The sequence below is a fragment of the Bombina bombina genome, chromosome 8 (assembly GCF_027579735.1).
Source record: "Bombina bombina isolate aBomBom1 chromosome 8, aBomBom1.pri, whole genome shotgun sequence".
Lineage (NCBI taxonomy): Eukaryota > Metazoa > Chordata > Amphibia > Anura > Bombinatoridae > Bombina > Bombina bombina.
In genome coordinates this window covers 60,705,756-60,723,881 of record NC_069506.1, presented here as the reverse complement: position 1 = coordinate 60,723,881, position 18,126 = coordinate 60,705,756, and the positions used below count along the sequence as shown (strand labels likewise).

The following is an 18,126-nucleotide window of genomic DNA, read 5'->3' as shown; positions in this document are numbered from 1 at the left end:
GCTTCAATGTGTGCATTCTCTGCACCCAGTTTTCCTGCCTAGCTAGCTACATGGGATAGTACTTGCATAATGAACCTCATGAAGGGTTGGGAGATGAATACAAGAGCAAAAAAAAGAAGGTATCTGAAATTTTGATGTATATTACATGCTATAAAACAGTTAAAAATTAGTTTTTTTTCAAAATTGAGTAAATTTAAATTTTAGTGCCAGCATACTTCCAACCAGCTTCTATAATGCAGTCTTTAAAAAAAAAAAAGCCAACCTCAATGTTAACACAGGCACCAATTGGTAAGTATGTGCTATTCACTATGCCCAGAGCATACTACCAGTCAGCACCTGTGTGCAAGCACCATATAGGTTAAAATAATAATAATAATTTAGAATTATATTCAAGATGATATCATTTCACTTTTAAACTCCTACCTACAAGGGACCATTGTAGGCGTTTACCAAAGAGTGTGCAGTATTCACTAAGTGGCTTCTCTGGCTTCACCTGCCTCTCTAGCTTCCGCTGCCTCTCCAGCTTCACCAGTTTCTGTAGCTTCTTTGGCCCCCGCTGACTTCTTCAGTTACTTATGTTATTCTGTGCAACCGATTCATTATTTAGTAAATAAGCTACATAGAATAATATAGGGGCATGTGATTCTGGAGAGCCTGTAGAGCAGGAGTGGGCAATTACCGGCCCTCCAGATGTTATGGGCAACATCTCCCATGATGCATTGCTTGCATTATGGATGAAAGAGCATTATGGGAGATGTAGTCCATAACATCTGGAGGGCCGATAGTTGCCCACCCCTGCTGTAGAGATAGTGTGAATTTTACCCACTGAACACCTCTCATTTTGCACTTTGAGCAAGACACTAATAATAGTCCAGAGATGGTGCATGGAACAGTTGGGGCAGGACAATCTGGAAGGGGTTTAGACAGAACTGCTGGGCTGCATTTCCTCTTCTGAGACATAAATTGAGACAACCGTACAGTGGCATGGGACAGAATAAAATGCCACAGTAACTGTCAATTCATTGGGCTTTACACATATATAATCAAAATAAATACCTGATACAATTGAATAAAACTATTAGAACCTTTTAAATATGAATTTAAATAGATTTTTGATGTTTCACTTTCCATTGAATTTTGGACCATCTATCTTGCACTACATATCTTGTAGGAAATATAAGTGCACAACTGAGTAATGCTTTTAATGCTTTTTAAAATTTAATAAAGGATTTTTGTGTTACAAGTCTTTGCTTTTTCATTAAATCCCTCATCATTTTAATTATAGAAACCCTATACTTGTTCTTTTAACTTATATATGCAGAGATGGCTAAGTTTATGTTTTATCTTATTCATGTAATATTTGTCTGCCAATGAAATAAAGCTTACTATTTTTATCTGATTTTCTGGGGGGTTTATAACAAAAATATGTCTGCCAAATAGCAAGATTTTTAAAGTTGCCAAAATGCTATGTAATTTGTATTAGAAACTCACTTATATATGCATTAGGATACCTTAGGGTATTTATATTGTTTAAAAATGTAGTCATTTCTCAAGCTTAACAACACATTCTACTTTTTAAGAGAAAAGTGAGATTTAGACAGGCAGTCTCCAATCAAATATAATTTTTTCATGGAGACTTTTTTATGTTAGTAATATATATTCTATTAGTAAAATATTTGTTAGAAAGAAATTAAATAACTATATACAGGTAGAGAATCCTTTATCCAAACTGCTTGGGACCAGAAAAGGTATGGATATCGAAATAGTTGGAATTTTGGAATATTTGTATCTTTAATGAGACCGTTTGGAGAGGGGATGGGACCAAATGTAAACAACAATATCTTAGTTTATTTAGGCAATATTTACATGTAATTTTATCAACTTATACATGCAAGCTAAAGATAGTTTTTATATTATTTTTTAATACTTTTGTATACATAGTAACATCAGAAAGATAGTACAGTACCATGATCAGAAAGGTAATATTTGTTGTTTTAAATAAAAATAGACTATTATTTGCATTTTAGAACACAAAAACCAAACGAAAGACCCAGGCAGAAAAGAATGTCACTTACAGGCAGGGAAAACTAGTCATTTTAGTTTTTAACCCTTTTAGTGCGAACGACGGCTCCGAGCCGTTGCAGAGTTTCTCACTCAGGTGCTAACGACGGCTCAGAGCCGTCGCTAGCACTCTCCCACCTTGAGGGAGATCTGGGGGCTCCCACCCACTCCTACCCCAACGATCGGGCCTGTATACTGACGGGCATCGCCGGGGCTTCACGTTTTGCGCAGTGACGTCCCGCGCAATGACGTGATTACATCACTGCGCAACTTTATTTAAAATAGACAATGACAAGAATAGGGAAAGGGGGCATGCTGCTTAGAAGCCTGTAACTCAGGCATCTAAGCAGCTACAGACCCCAAAGACTTGCCGTTGGAAAGGTAAGTCTTAAGGATCTGGGGGGAAAAAGAAAAAAAACAGGCCTTAAGTTATTTTCACAATGTTTTTTACTTCTATTATTAAATTGGCTTTGTTCTCATGCTATTCTTAATTGAAGAGATACATAGGTAGGCGTCTGGAGCACTACATGGCAGGAAATAATGCTGCCATCTTGTGCTCTTGCATATGGATAACAATCTTGCAAAACTGCTGCCATATAGTGCTCAAGACATGTGCACGCTCCTGAGCTTATGTCCCTGCTTTTCAACAAAATATACCAAGAGAACAAAGACAAAGACAATGTGATTATAGAAGTAAATTAGAAAGTTGTTTAAAGTATCTGAATCATAAAAGAAAAAGTTATAAGCGGCTCTTGCCCGCTGACTTCTTTCTTCCCTTTTCTAGACCACCTTGGTCTGAGAATGCCCAAACAAATACTGCCCCACGCCTGCCTCAACCCTATTAGAATAAATGAACATATTAATTTTCTTCACGGTAAGGCGTGGGCCATATCTATTATATATAAAATATAAAACTGAGGTTCCATTATCTTATGTACAAACATATGTTCCGTTATCAACATCCATGTTTACAAGGTTAACTCTAGCATTCTCATATGCCTCTTACCCGTTGATAATGTCTACCTTTTCATAAGGGGGTTATGACTACGGGACATAGATGTAACTTACATGACTATTCTACACGTTTCCCTCCGAAGGCATATAGAATTTATTTCAAGACTCACTATTTCTTTGGTTTAAGATTATGTTTATGTTATAAGGATGTATTTTCCAGAATTACGCTATTATTGTTACCGGATGAATACGTTGTGAAACTTTATTACAACCTCAATAAAAAATTAAAACAAAAAAAAAAGAAAAAGTTTGGGTTTCATGTCCCTTTAATATAGCTTCCCCTATAAGCAGAGACTATAGTGAAATCATTAACCACAAACTGAAGATGAATTTAGACTACAAAGAAAACCACAATAAGCAGCACTCAGGGGAAAGTTAAAATCCACATATTTATTGATACCAGTTAAAATAACGCACTCCAGGGTTAGAAGGACAAACACAAGACCTCCTTACGCGTTTCGGGCCTGTTGGCACCTAGTCATAGGACTACAAACTTAGTCATTAGACTACAAAGAACCTGATGAGCGTGAAGGAATCTGATTGGATATAAAAGGAAAGTAGTTACCCTTTAAATTCTTTGAGCCCCAAACCCTTATTATGTATTTGCATTGTGCCATACAGCAATAAACAAACTGTTGTTGTACCGCTCAAATCATTAATAGTCATGAATTGACATGCCCAGGGCAAGAATGATTACTCAAAAGCATTTGTTTAACTCCAAATTTGGATCAACCTAAAGGAAGGTGAAGGATGGTTGAAATCATAAACTTTTCGTTGCACATTAGCTGGTGTGGGTTTTATGATTGGATTTTTTTCAGTAATGCATTAAAGTATTGGCAAGTTGCAGCATAACTCTGCTTCTTTCAAGTATGGCTTCTGTACGATCGGTTTTGAGCAAAACAAAATTCCAGCGGCTCATGGGTTTGCACGGTAATAGCGTCATCTGTTACTTTCTAAATGAGCCGATATACCATCCGTTATACCATAGCAGAGATAGTATCCTATACCTGTCTCTATCATGTGAAGCATTGCTTACACCAACCTTAATGCAACCTGAACATCAAAAATAAATTAACATCCCAATTGATTTTATATTGATACTGATACCCAGTTTAAAAATTGATACATATAAAAATTGGTATATTGATACCCAGTTTAAAAAACTAACCTTGAACACCCCATCGCAATTAAAGGGACAATAATGTCAATATTAACTTTCATGATTCAGAGTGTGTGTGTAATTTTAAATAACTTTCCAGTGTACTTCTTTAATCTAATGTTCTTTATTCATTTGTTATCCTTTACTGAAAGTCATACCTAGGTAGGATCAAGAGCAGCAATGCACTGCTAGGAACTACCTCCTGAACGGTGGCTGCCCATATATGCCTCTTGTCATTGGCTCACCCAGTGTGTTTAGCTAGCTCCCAGTAGTGCATTGCTGCTCCTTCAACAAAGGATGCCATGAGAATGAAGCTAAAATTATAATATTACATTAGAAAGTTATTTAAAATTCTATACTCATGCCCCTTTAACCATAGCCACTTTAAAGGATTATGGTTGATCTGGCAACCCACCGCACCATGATAAAATCATGACTCCCCCCAAAAAAATAGGCTAATGGGTTTACTTAGTCACGCCCTACAACACCCCTATCTAAGTATCCCCAACATAATCCCCCACTGCAATAACTCAAACACATATCCCCTGAGCAGTAAACACATGCAGAAATAAAATTATCCCAATATGATCCTCCACTAAAAATCCCATCTAGCAAGTCTCCCATGCTGTTCTTGCACACTACGGTCTGGCCATAGTTTAGGGTTCTTTCCTATTTAGTTAAACCTCAGGGAATAATATTTGACATTTATACATATCCAGATGATCCATAACCAGCAAAAAAAAGAAATTGCTAATAAAAATATTTCAAATTTCACCAATCAGCAAGGGTGCTGAACCAAAAATGGGCCATCTCCTCAGCGTACATTCCTGCTTTTTCAAATAAAGATACCAAAACTAATGAAGAAAATTTGATAATAGGAGTAAATTTAAAAAGTTGCTTAAAATTGCCTGCTCTATCTGAATCATGAAAGAAAAGATCTGGGTTTCATATCCCTTTAATGACAACATTTTGGGGTCCTTATTGGTCTTTGGATTGGACACCTGTACTTGTAGGCAGGATAGTTAGGTTTTTTTTTTTTTATGTTTATATAAAAAAATAAACATGTTTTATTTTTTTCATTTATTTTTAAATGTGGCTAAGTATCATTATTGGCTAAGTAGTTGTCATTGTCATGCTTTTAATAATGGCATTTCCCTCAGGTTTCTTTTTGTGAGGAAGTTGCTATTATGATCAACAGCAAATTGAGCAAGCTGTCGCTGAAATTATGTGGCTCTGTTGAGCTCCCTTTGGTAAATGTGACTCATTAAAAAAATGGAAACCACTATATGCAGGGCTTGGAATTTCCAGTGGTCCACTAGTCCCGGATGACTTCGAAATTTTACTTTTTCCTATTTTTAACATTGATTGGATTATCACTCTGGGCTAGTAGCTTTTAAACTGCCGGCTAGTAGACCATGCTGATAATCTTTCACCCCTGACTATATGTGTATATATATATATATATATATATATATATATATATATATATATATATATATATATATATATATATATATATATATATAAAAATTATATCTCAAAAACATAATACAGTACAGTACAATCAGGGGCATATTTTGGACACTCACTGCACTACACACACATACTGCACTACCCGCACTTGAACATTTACTTTGGAAATGCCATGAAAATAAAAGTCACATAACACCCTCACCAAAAAATATTATGGCCAAAAAAAGGCCTAAAACCTGGGGAGGGAGCAGCAGAATTTTGAGTGCCTAGGGCAGCACGAAACTCAAATACACCACTGAGTACAATCCAATACAAATAAAGTTTTTTCACTCATCACTATAATAATCTGAAAGTCTTACAAAAGTGTTACAGCCGACCAATAACAAAACTATCTTTTTCATTTTCAGGTTGCATCATCACTATATCTGGTCGTATGACATTCACTAGCAATAAATCTATGGAGATTGAGGTATTTGTGGATGCGGATAATCTAGTTGGGGAATCTCAGGAAAAATATCGAGCAGTCAGTGCCTTCTTTACCTTTGTTTCTCTGAGCAAAGAAGGAAAACCTCTGCCAATACCTCAACTAGTGGTATGTATCACATAAAATGACTATATAATAATTTGGAGGCTAATAATGTATATAGCATTTGTTGAAAACCCGTTTTTCCTTTAAACTGTTATTGTGGGTTTTTACAGGGATAAATATAGAGATTTAAAACAGTCTGTTTCATTGTTATAATAAAATAAAACACTAAACAGTGGGTTATACTTACTAAAAAAAATCGTTAAAATATGTATTATTTATCATTTTAAAAGGATTTTACCTTTATTATATATTTTATTCATTTTACTTAATTTGTGTAGGATCCATTATTTCTTCTACTAGATACGACAAGTCCACGGATTCATTCTTACTTGTGAGATATTATCCTCCTGCTAACAGGAAGTGGCAAAGAGCACCACAGCAGAGCTGTATATATAGTTCCTCCCTTCTTTCCATCACCAGTCATTCTCTTTGCCTATACTAGTAATAGGAAGAGGTAAAGTGAAAGAGGTGTTAAAATGATAGTTTTTATTTCTCTTGTTAAGTGTGTTCAGTCCACGGGTCATCCATTACTTATGGGATATATTCTCCTTCCCAACAGGAAGTTGCAAGAGGATCACCCAAGCAGAGCTGCTATATAGCTCCTCCCCTCACATGTCATATCCAGTCATTCTCTTGCAACCCTCAACAAAGAAGGAGGTCGCGAGAGGAGCTGGAGTTTTTACTTAACTATTCTTCAATCAAAAGTTTGTTATTTTAAATGGCACCGGAGTGTGCTGTTTTTCTATCTCAGGCAGTATTTGGAAGAAGAAACTGCCTGCGTTTTTTTTTTTCTATGATCTTAGCAGGCGTAACTAAGATCCACTGGCTGTTCTCGACATTCTGAGGAGTGGGGTAACTTCAGAAACTGGGAATAGCATGCGGGGTCTTCCGCAAATGAGGTATGTACAGTACATTATTTTCTGGGAATGGAATTGACTAAGAAAATACTGCTGTTATCGTATGATGTAAGTACAGCCTTAAATGCAGTAGTGGCAACTGGTATCAGGCTGATAAATGTATGCGCAGTCAAGTTATTTTCTAGGGACTAGAATTTGACTGAGAAAATGCTGTTAAAACTGAAATAATACTTAAGCCTTATCTGCAGTGGTAGCGACTGGTAGCAGGCTTAGTGATAACTTTACATGACATTGGAAAATGTTGCTTTTTAATAAAACGTTTACTGGCATGTTATTCGTTTTTGTGAGGTACTTTGGTGATAAATCTCTTTGGGCATGATTTTTTCCACATGGCTAACATATATTTTCTGCATGGAAACCGTTATATCAGGGCTCCCACTGTTGTAATAGGAGTGGGAGGGACCTTGTTTTAGCGCCTTGTTGCGCAGTTAAGATTCTAGCACAGTCTTCCTGCTTCTTCCTCCTTGATCCAGGACGTCTCTAGAGAGCTCAGGGGTCTGCAAAATTCATTTGTGAGGGAGGTAATCAGTCACAGCAGATCTGTGACAGTGTGCTTGACTGTGATTAAAAGCGTTAAATCTTAATTGATATCCGTTTTATCCGTTTTGGGTATTGAGGGGTTAATCATCCTTTTGCTAATGGGTGCAATCCTCTGCTAATAATACACTTCTTGTTAAGAATTGTTTACTTATATCTGTATTTTTTAAGCGCTGCAGCGTTTTTTATATTGCTTGTAAACTTATTGAAAGTGATTTCCAAGCTTGCTAGTTTGATTGCTAAGTCTGTTTAAACATGTCTGATTCAGAGGAAACTGTTTGTTCATCATGTTCAAAAGTCAATGTGGAGCCCAATAGAACGATGTGTACCAATTGTATTGATATTGCTTTGAATAAAAGTCAATCTGTACCGATAGAGAAACTATCACCAGACAACGAGGGGGAAGTTATGCCGCCTAACTCTCCTCACGTGTCAGTACCTGCGTCTCCCGCTCGGGAGATGCGTAGGATTGAGACGCCAAGTACATCTAGGTCCTTACAAATCACTTTACATGATATGGCTAATGTTATGAAAGAAGTATTATATAATATGCCCGAATTAAGGGGCAAGCGCGATAGCTCTGGGTTAAGGACAGAGCGTGCTGATGACACGAGAGCCATGTCTGATACTGCGTCACAATTTGCAGAACATGAAGACGGTGAGCTTCATTCTGTCGGTGACGGTTCTGATCCGGGGAGACCGGATTCGGAAATTCCAAATTTTAAATTTAAGCTTGAGAACCTCTGTGTGTTACTAGGGGAGGTATTAGCGGCTCTGAATGATTGCGACACGGTGGCAATTCCAGAGAAAATGTGTAGGTTGGATAGATACTATGCGGTACCGGTGTGTACTGACGTCTTTCCTATACCAAAAATAAATTATTAGTAAGGAGTGGGATAGACCCGGTGTGCCTTTTTCCCTTCCCACGATATTTAGAAAAATGTTTCCTATAGACGCCACCACACGAGACTTATGGCAGACGGTTCCTAAGGTGGAGGGAGCAGTTTCTACTTTAGCCAAGCGTACCACTATCCCGGTGGAGGATAGCTGTGCTTTCTCAGATCCAATGGATAAAAAATTAGAGGGTTATCTTAAGAAAATGTTTGTTCAACAGGGTTTTATATTGCAGCCTCTTGCATGCATTGCGCCTGTCTCGGCTGCAGCGGCATTCTGGTTTGAGTCTCTGGAAGAGGCGATTCGCACAGCGCCATTGGATGAGGCTTTGTGCAAAGTTAGAACCCTTAAGCAAGCTAATGCGTTTGTTTCAGATGCCGTAGTACATCTAACCAAACTTACGGCTAAAAATTCAGCAAGTTTAAATCCTGGTCAGCGGATGTAACTTCCAAGTCTAAGCTACTTAACATTCCTTTCAAAGGGCAGACCTTATTCGGGCACGGCTTGAAGGAAATTATTGCTGACATTACGGGAGGTAAGGGCCACGCCCTTCCTCAGGACAGGGCCAAACCAAAGGCCAAACAGTCTAATTTTCGTGCCTTTCGTAACTTCAAGGCAGGAGCAGCATCAACTTCCTCCGCTCCAAAACAGGAAGGAACTACTGCTCGTTACAGACAGGGTTGGAAAGGCAACCAGTCATGGAACAAGGGCAAGCAGGCCAGAGAGCCTACTGCCGCCCCTAAGACAGCATGAAGACAGGGCCCCCTATCCGGAGACGGATTTAGTGGGGGGCAGACTTTCTCTCTTCGCCCAGGCTTGGGCAAGAGATGTGCAGGATCCCTGGACGTTGAAGATTATATCTCAGGGATACCTTCTGGATTTCAAAACCTCTCCTCCACAAGGGAGGTTCCATCTATCGAGGTTATCAACAAACCCAGTAAAGAGAGAGGCATTTCTACAATGTGTACAAGACCTCTTAATCATGGGAGTGATCCACTCAGTTCCGTGATCGGAACAGGGACAAGGATTTTACTCAAATCTATTCGTGGTTCCCAAAAAAAGAGGGAACCTTCAGACCAATCTTGGACTTAAGGATCTTAAACAAATTCCTAAGGGTACCATCGTTCAAGATGGAAACCATTCGAACCATCCTACCCATGATCCAAGAGGGTCAATATATGACCACAGTGGACTTAAAGGATGCTTACCTTCACATACCGATTCACAAAGATCATTATCGGTACCTAAGGTTTGCCTTTCTAGACAGGCATTACCAGTTTGTGGCTCTTCCCTTTGGGTTAGCCACGGCCCCGAGAATTTTTACGAAGGTTCTGGGTTCACTTCTGGCGGTACTAAGACCACGAGGCATAGCGGTGGCTCCGTACCTAGACGACATTCTGATACAAGCGTCAAGTTTTCAAAATGCAAAGTCTCATACAGAGATAGTTCTAGCATTTCTGAGGTCGCATGGGTGGAAAGTGAACGTGGAAAAGAGTTCTCTGTTACCGCTCACAAGGGTTCCTTTTCTAGGGACTCTTATAGATTCTGTAGAGATGAAGATTTACCTGACGGAGTCCAGGTTATCAAAGATTCTCAATGCTTGCCGTGTCCTTCATTCCGTTCCAAGCCCATCAGTAGCTCAGTGCATGGAGGTAATCGGCTTAATGGTCGCAGCAATGGACATAGTGCCATTTGCACGCCTGCATCTCAGACCGCTGCAACTATGCATGCTCAGTCAATGGAACGGGGATTATTCAGATCTGTCCCCTTTGCTAAATCTGGACCAGGAGACCAGAGATTCTCTTCTCTGGTGGTTGTCACCGGTTCATCTGTCCAAAGGAATGACCTTTCGAAGGCCAGATTGGACGATTGTAACAACGGATGCCAGCCTTCTAGGCTGGGGAGCAGTCTGAAATTCCCTGAAGGCTCAGGGATCGTGGACTCAGGAGGAGAAACTCCTTCCAATAAACATTCTAGAATTAAGAGCAATATTCAATGCTCTTCTAGCTTGGCCTCAGTTAGCAAAACTGAGGTTCATCAGATTTCAGTCGGACAATATCACGACTGTGGCTTACATCAATCATCAAGGGGGAACCAGGAGTTCCCTAGCGATGTTGGAAGTCTCGAAGATAATTCGCTGGGCAGAGTCTCACTCTTGCCACCTGTCAGCCATTTACATCCCAGGCGTAGAGAACTGGGAGGCGGATTTCCTAAGTCGCCAGACTTTTCATCCGGGAGAGTGGGAACTTCACCCGGAGGTATTTGCTCAACTGATTCGTCGTTGGGGCAAACCGGATCTGGATCTCATGGCATCTCGCCAGAACGCGAAGCTTCCTTGTTACGATCCAGGTCCAGGGACCCGGGAGCGGTGCTGGTAGATGCATTAGCAGCCCCTTGGGTTTTCAACATAGCTTATGTGTTTCCACCATTTCCGTTGCTACCTCGACTGATTGCCAGGATCAAACAGGAGAAGGCATCGGTAATTCTGATAGCGCCTGCGTGGCCACGCAGGACCTGGTATGCAGACCTAGTGGACATGTCGTCCTGTCCACCATGATCTCTTCCTCTGAGGCAGGACCTTCTAATTCAGGGTCCTTTCAACCATCCAAACCTAATTTCTCTGAGGCTGACTGCCTGGAAATTGAACGCTTGATTCTATCAAAGCGTGGGTTTTCGGATTCGGTTATTGATACATTGATACAGGCTCGGAAACCTGTGACCAGAAAAATGTACCATAAGATATGGCGTAAATATTTATATTGGTGCGAATCCAAGAGTTACTCATGGAGTAAGGTTAGGATTCCTAGGATATTGGCTTTTCTACAAGAGGGTTTAGAAAAGGGTTTATCCGCTAGTTCGCTAAAGGGACAGATTTCAGCTCTGTCTATTCTTTTACACAAACGTCTGGCAGAGAATCCAGACGTCCAGGCCTTTTGTCAGGCTTTGGCTAGAATTAAGCCTGTGTTTAAAGCTGTTGCTCCTCCGTGGAGCTTAAACTTGGTTCTTAAAGTTCTTCAGGGTGTTCCGTTTGAACCCCTTAATTCCATTGATATTAAGCTTTTATCTTGGAAAGTTTTGTTTTTGATGGCTATTTCCTCGGCTCGAAGAGTCTCTGAGTTATCTGCCTTACATTGTGATTCTCCTTTTCTGATCTTTCATTCAGACAAGGTAGTTCTGCGTACGAAACTTGGGTTTTTACCTAAGGTTGTTTCTAACAAGAATATCAATCAAGAGATTGTTGTTCCATCATTATGTCCTAATCCTTCTTCAAAGAAGGAACGTCTTTTACATAATCTAGACGTGGCCCGTGCTCTGAAGTTCTACTTACAGGCAACTAAAGATTTTAGACAAACTTCTTCTCTGTTTGTCGTTTACTCTGGACAGAGGAGAGGTCAAAAGGCTTCGGCTACCTCTCTCTCTTTTTGGCTTCGTAGCATAATACGTTTAGCCTATGAGACTGCTGGACAGCAGCCTCCTGAAAGAATTACAGCTCATTCCACTAGAGCTGTGGCTTTCACCTGGGCCTTTAAGAATGAGGCCTCTGTTGAAAAGATTTGCAAGGCTGCAACTTGGTCTTCACTTCATACTTTTTCCAAATTTTACAAATTTGACACTTTTGCTTCTTCGGAGGCTGGTTTTGGGAGAAAGGTTCTACAGGCAGTGGTTCCTTCTGTTTAATGTTCCTGCCTTGTCCCTCCCATCATCCGTGTACTTAGCTTTGGTATTGGTATCCCATAAGTAATGGATGACCCGTGGACTGAACACACTTAACAAGAGAAAACATAATTTATGCTTACCTGATAAATTTATTTCTCTTGTAGTGTGTTCAGTCCACGGCCCGCCCTGTCTTTTTAAGGCAGGTTCTAAATTTTAATATTATAACTCCAGTCACCACTGCACCTTATAGTTTCTCCTTTCTCGTCTTGTTTCGGTCGAATGACTGGATATGACATGTGAGGGGAGGAGCTATATAGCAGCTCTGCTTGGGTGATCCTCTTGCAACTTCCTGTTGGGAAGGAGAATATATCCCATAAGTAATGGATGACCCGTGGACTGAACACACTACAAGAGAAATAAATTTATCAGGTAAGCATAAATTATGTTTTTCTTCAAGCAAGACTTTTTTATTTTAAATGGTACCAGTGAGTGCTATTTTTCCTCAGGCAGCAGATGGAAGATTTCTGCCTGGAGGTTGATGATCTTAGCAGTTGTCACTTAAGATCAAGAGGAGTTCCCACAGAATGGCTGAGGAGTACTTGAGAAGCTTCAGTGTGGGGAACGTTTTTCATGCTACAAGCATTGAGGTATGTTCAGTCATTTTTTTCTGGAGAGACTGTGGTATTTCAGAACTGGCTGACATAGTTCCCATGAGGGAAGGGGTAAGCAGTAATCCTACATGTATGAAGGGGTATTACAGGGAACTGTATATTATGGGCTAAAAATGCAGCAAAGAAAGGCAGCATGGTTGACAATGGTAACATAACGTTTTTATGAGGAAACGTTTTTATGTTTGATGGCACTGGAGGGTTTCACATGCCTTATAGGTGTTATTGGGGAATACAATAAAAACCCACATGGCTAGTTCCTATACTGCTTTACAGCGGTTTTTACTAGGCAGAGAGACATTGCATAGGATGGGCGGGGCCTAATATCGCGCCTCAGTTGCGCAGTAGATTTTCATATGAAGGCAGCAAGCTCCAGCTCCGGTGGGCCTAAGCTGAAGACATAGCCTAACGAAGTGATAGTGAGATTTCTCAGACCCCTGAGAGCAGGTAGGCGCCACAGCAGAGCTGTGGCAAGGTGCAGGGGGTTGCTATCCTATTTTTTGTAACGTTTTTGGGTAACGTTTTTTCTCATAGAAGGTTAATTGCCCCTTACTTGTGGTGCAATCTTAGGTTACAAGATAAGACACATATATGCTAAAATTTTTAGAGTTATAACATTTTAAAGCAGTTTTGGAAAAATTGTACGCATTTTTACTCTTAAAGGCGCAATACCGTTTTTCAGATTGTTGTTTTTTTTATTAAATAAAGTGTTTTCAAGACTTTTTGTGGTTATTAATAGCCTGTTCAACATGTCTGACATTGAGGAAAGTCAATGCTCTATGTGTTTAGAAGCCATTTGGAACACCCACTTACATTGTGTCCCTCATGTACTGAAAGGGCCTTACATTGCAAAGAACATATTTTAGGTGATAAAAGTATGTCTAAGGATGATTCTCAGTCTGAAGAGAATCAGGTTATGCCATCCAATTCTCCCCAAGTGTCACAACCTTTAACGCCCACTCAAGCGACGCCAAGTACTTCTAGTGCGTCTAATTATTTTACCCTGCAAGATATGGCTGCAGTTATGTCTACTACCCTTACAGAGGTATTATCTAAACTGCTAGGTTTACAGGGTAAGCGCAGAAGGTCCGGTATTAGAGTAAATGCTGAGCCCTCTGATGCTTTATTGGCCAACTCCGATGTACCCTCACAGTATTCTGAGTTGGGGGTAGGGGAATTGCTGTCTGAGGGAGAGCTTTCAGACTCAGGAAATGTGTTCCCTGAAACAGACTCTGACGTGACGGCCTTTAAATTTAAGCTTGAACACTTCCGCCTGTTACTCCGGGAGGTTTTAGCGACTCTGGATGATTGTGACCCTATTGTAATACCACCAGAGAAATTGTGTAAAATGGATACATATCTAGAGGTTCCTACTTACACTAATGTTTTTCCAGTCCCTAAAAGGATTTCGAACATTGTTACTAAGGAATGGGACAGACCAGGCATTCTGTTCTCTCCCCCTCCTACTTTTAAGAAAATGTTTCCCATATCTGACACCATTCGGGATTCCTGGCAGACGGTCCCTAAGGTGGAGGGAGCTATTTCTACCCTGGCTAAGTGTACAACTATACCTATTGAGGACAGTTGTGCTTTCAAAGATCCTATAGATAAAAAATTAGAGGGTCTTTTAAAGAAATTGTTTATTCATCAGGGTTTTCTTCTACAACCTATAGCGTGCATTGTTCCAGTTACTACGACAGCAGTTTTTTTGTTTGAGGCTCTAGAGGAGTCTCTTAAGGCTGAGACCTGAGACCCCATTAGATGATATTTTGGATAGAATTAAGGCTCTCAAGATAGCTAGCTAATTCTTTTATTACCGATGCCGCTTTTCAAATGGCTAAATTAGCGGCAAAAAATGCAGGCTTTGCCATTTTAGCGCATAGAGCGTTATGGCTTAAGTCTTGGTCTGCTGATGTGTCATCAAAATCTAAGCTTTTAGCTATTCCTTTTAAAGGGAAGACCCTATTCGGGCCTGAACTAAAGGAAATCATTTCCGACATTACTGGAGGTAAAGGTCATTCCCTTCCTCAGGACAAGACTGTTAAAATGAGGGCTAAACAAAATAATTTTCGTTCCTTTTGGAACTTTAAAGGTGGACCCTCTGCTTCCTCCTCCGCCACAAAGCAGGAGGAGAATTTTGCTCAATCCAAGTCAGTCTGGAGACCTAACCAGACCTGGAATAAAGGTAAACAGGCTAAGAAGCCCGCTGCTGCTACCAAGACAGCATGAAGGGGCAGCCCCCGATCCGGGACCAGATTTAGTAGGGGGCAGACTTTCTCTCTTCGCTCAGGCTTGGGTAAGGGACGTTCAGGATCCCTGGGCATTAGAAATTGTGACCCAGGGGTATCGTCTAGAATTCAAGGATTTTCTCCCAAGAGAGAGATTTCATCTTTCACGTTTGTCTGTAGACCAGACAAAAAGAGAGGCGGTCTTACGCTGTGTAAAAGACCTCTATACCATGGGTGTAATTTGTCCAGTTCCAAAACTAGAACAGGAACAGGGGTTTTACCCAAATCTGTTCGTGGTTCCCAAAAAAGAGGGAACCTTCAGACCGATTTTAGATCTCAAATGCCTAAACAAATTCCTCAGAGTCCCATCGTTCAAGATGGAGACTATTCGGACAATTTTACCAATGATCCAGGAAGGTCAATCTATGACCACCGTGGACCTGAAGGATGCGTATCTTCACATTCCTATCCACAAGGATCATCATCAGTTCCTAAGGTTCGCCTTTCTGGACGAACATTATCAGTTCGTGGCCCTTCGTTTCGGATTGGCCACAGCTCCCAGAATCTTCACAAAGGTTCTAGGGTCCCTTGTGGCGGTTCTCAGGCCGCGGGGCATAGCGGTGGAGCCCTATCCGGACGATATCCTGATCCAGGCGTCAACTTATCACCGGACCAAATCTCACACGGACATCGTGTTGGCGTTTCTAAGAACTCACGGTTGGAAAGTGAATATAGAAAAGAGTTCACTAGTTCCACTAACAAGAGTTCCATTCTTGGGAACTCTGATAGACTCGGTAGACATGAAAATTTTTCTGACGGAGGTCAGAGAGCCAAAGATTCTAACTACTTGCCGAGCACTTCAGTCCATTCCTCGGCCTTCAGTGGCGCAGTGTATGGAGGTCATTGGTTTAATGGTAGCGGCAATGGACATCGTTCCATTTGCTCGCTTTCATCTCAGACCACTGCAGCTGTGCATGCTCAGACAGTGGAATGGGGATTATGCAAATTTATCTCCTCAGATAAATCTGGATCTAGAGACCAGAGACTCTATTCTTTGGTGGTTGTCACAGGATCATCTGTCCCAGGGAATGTGCTTCCGCAGGCCAGCATGGGTCATAGTGACGACGGACGCCAGCCTCTTGGGCTGGGGTGCAGTCTGGAATTCCCTGAAGGCTCAGGATGTTTGGACTCAGGAGGAGTCCCTTTTACCAATCAATATTCTGGAACTGAGAGCAATATTCAACGCGCTTCAGGCGTGGCCTCAGTTGGCCTTGGCCAAATTCATAAGATTCCAGTCGGACAATATCACGACTGTAGCATATATCAATCATCAAGGGGAACAAAGAGTTCTGATGATAGAGGTTTCAAAGATAATCCGATGGGCGGAGACTCACTCTTGCCACCTATAAGCAATCTATATCCCAGGAGTAGAGAACTGGGAAGTGGATTTTCTAAGTCGTCAGACTTTTCATCCTGGGGAGTGGGAGCTCCATCCGGAGGTGTTTGCGGCATTGATCCATCAATGGGGCACACCGGAATTGGATCTGATGGCATCTCGTCAGAATGCCAAACTTCCTTGTTACGGGTCCAGATCAAGGGATCCCCAAGCTGTACTGATCGATGCTCTAGCAGTACCTTGGTCGTTCAACCTGGCTTATGTGTTTCCTCCATTTCCTCTCCTACCTCGTCTGATTGCAAGAATCAAACAGGAGAGAGCTTCAGTAATTTTGATAGCGCCTGCGTGGCCACGCAGGGCTTGGTATGCAGATCTAGTGGACATGTCATCTCTGCCACCGTGGAAACTGCCATTGAGACAGGACCTTCTCATCCAAGGTCCGTTCCAACATCCAAATCTAAATTCTCTGCAGCTGACTGCCTGGAGATTGAACGCTTGATTTTATCTAAGCGGGGATTCTCTGAGTCGGTCATTGATACTTTGATTCAGGCTCGAAAGCCTGTCGCTAGGAAAATTTACCATAAGATATGGCGTAAATATCTTTATTGATGCGAATCCAAGGGCTACTCATGGAGTAGGGTTAGGATTCCTAGGATTTTGACCTTTCTCCAAGAAGGATTGGAGAAGGGATTATCAGCTAGTTCCTTAAAGGGACAAATTTCTGCTTTGTCAATTTTACTACACAAGCGTCTGGCGGATGTCCCAGACGTTCAGTCTTTTTGTCAGGCTTTAATCAGAATCAAGCCTGTGTTTACACCTGTTGCTCCCCATGGAGTTTGAATTTAGTTCTCAATGTTCTTCAAGGGGCTCAGTTTGAACCCATGCATTCCATGGATATTAAGCTTTTATCTTGGAAAGTTTTGTTTTTAGTTGCTATCTCTTCTGCTCGAAGGGTTTCTGAGCTTTCTGCGTTACAATGTGATTCGCCTTATCTTATATTCCATTCTGATAAGGTGGTTTTGCGTACTAAACCTGGATTCCTTCCCAAGGTTGTTTCAAACAAGAATATTAATCAGGAAATTGTTGTTCCTTCCTTGTGTCCTAATTTGTTGTCTAAGAAGGAACGTCTGTTACATAATTTGGACGTGGTTCGTGCCTTGAAGTTTTACTTACAAGCGACCAAGGATTTCCGTCAAACATCTTCTCTATTCATTGTTTATTCTGGAAAGCGTAGGGGTCACAAAGCTACGGCTACCTCTCTTTCTTTTTGGCTGAAAAGCATCATCCGCTTGGCATACGAGACTGCTGGACAGCAGCCTTCTGAAAAAATTACGGCTCATTCTACTAGAGCGGTGGCTTCCACATGGGCTTTTAAAAATTATGCTTCTGTTGAACAGATTTGTAAGGCTGCGACTTGGGCCTCCCTTCATACCTTTTCCAAATTTTACAAATTTAATACTTTTGCTTCTTCGGAGGCTATTTTTGGGAGAAAAGTTCTTCAAGCAGTGGTGCCTTCCGTTTAGGTATCTGTCT

General features: G+C 40.9%; 1 protein-coding gene across 1 annotated transcript in view; it reads left to right on the top strand.

Annotated features, from left to right (window-relative positions):
- ACOT7 (acyl-CoA thioesterase 7) overlaps positions 1-18,126 on the top strand; it is a 1,060,649-nt gene that overhangs the window by 941,641 nt on the left and 100,882 nt on the right. Inside the window, exon 8 of the mRNA XM_053690394.1 lies at positions 6,115-6,299. Within this exon, the coding sequence (XP_053546369.1) occupies positions 6,115-6,299 (185 nt within the window). The remainder of the gene's footprint in view (positions 1-6,114; positions 6,300-18,126) is intronic.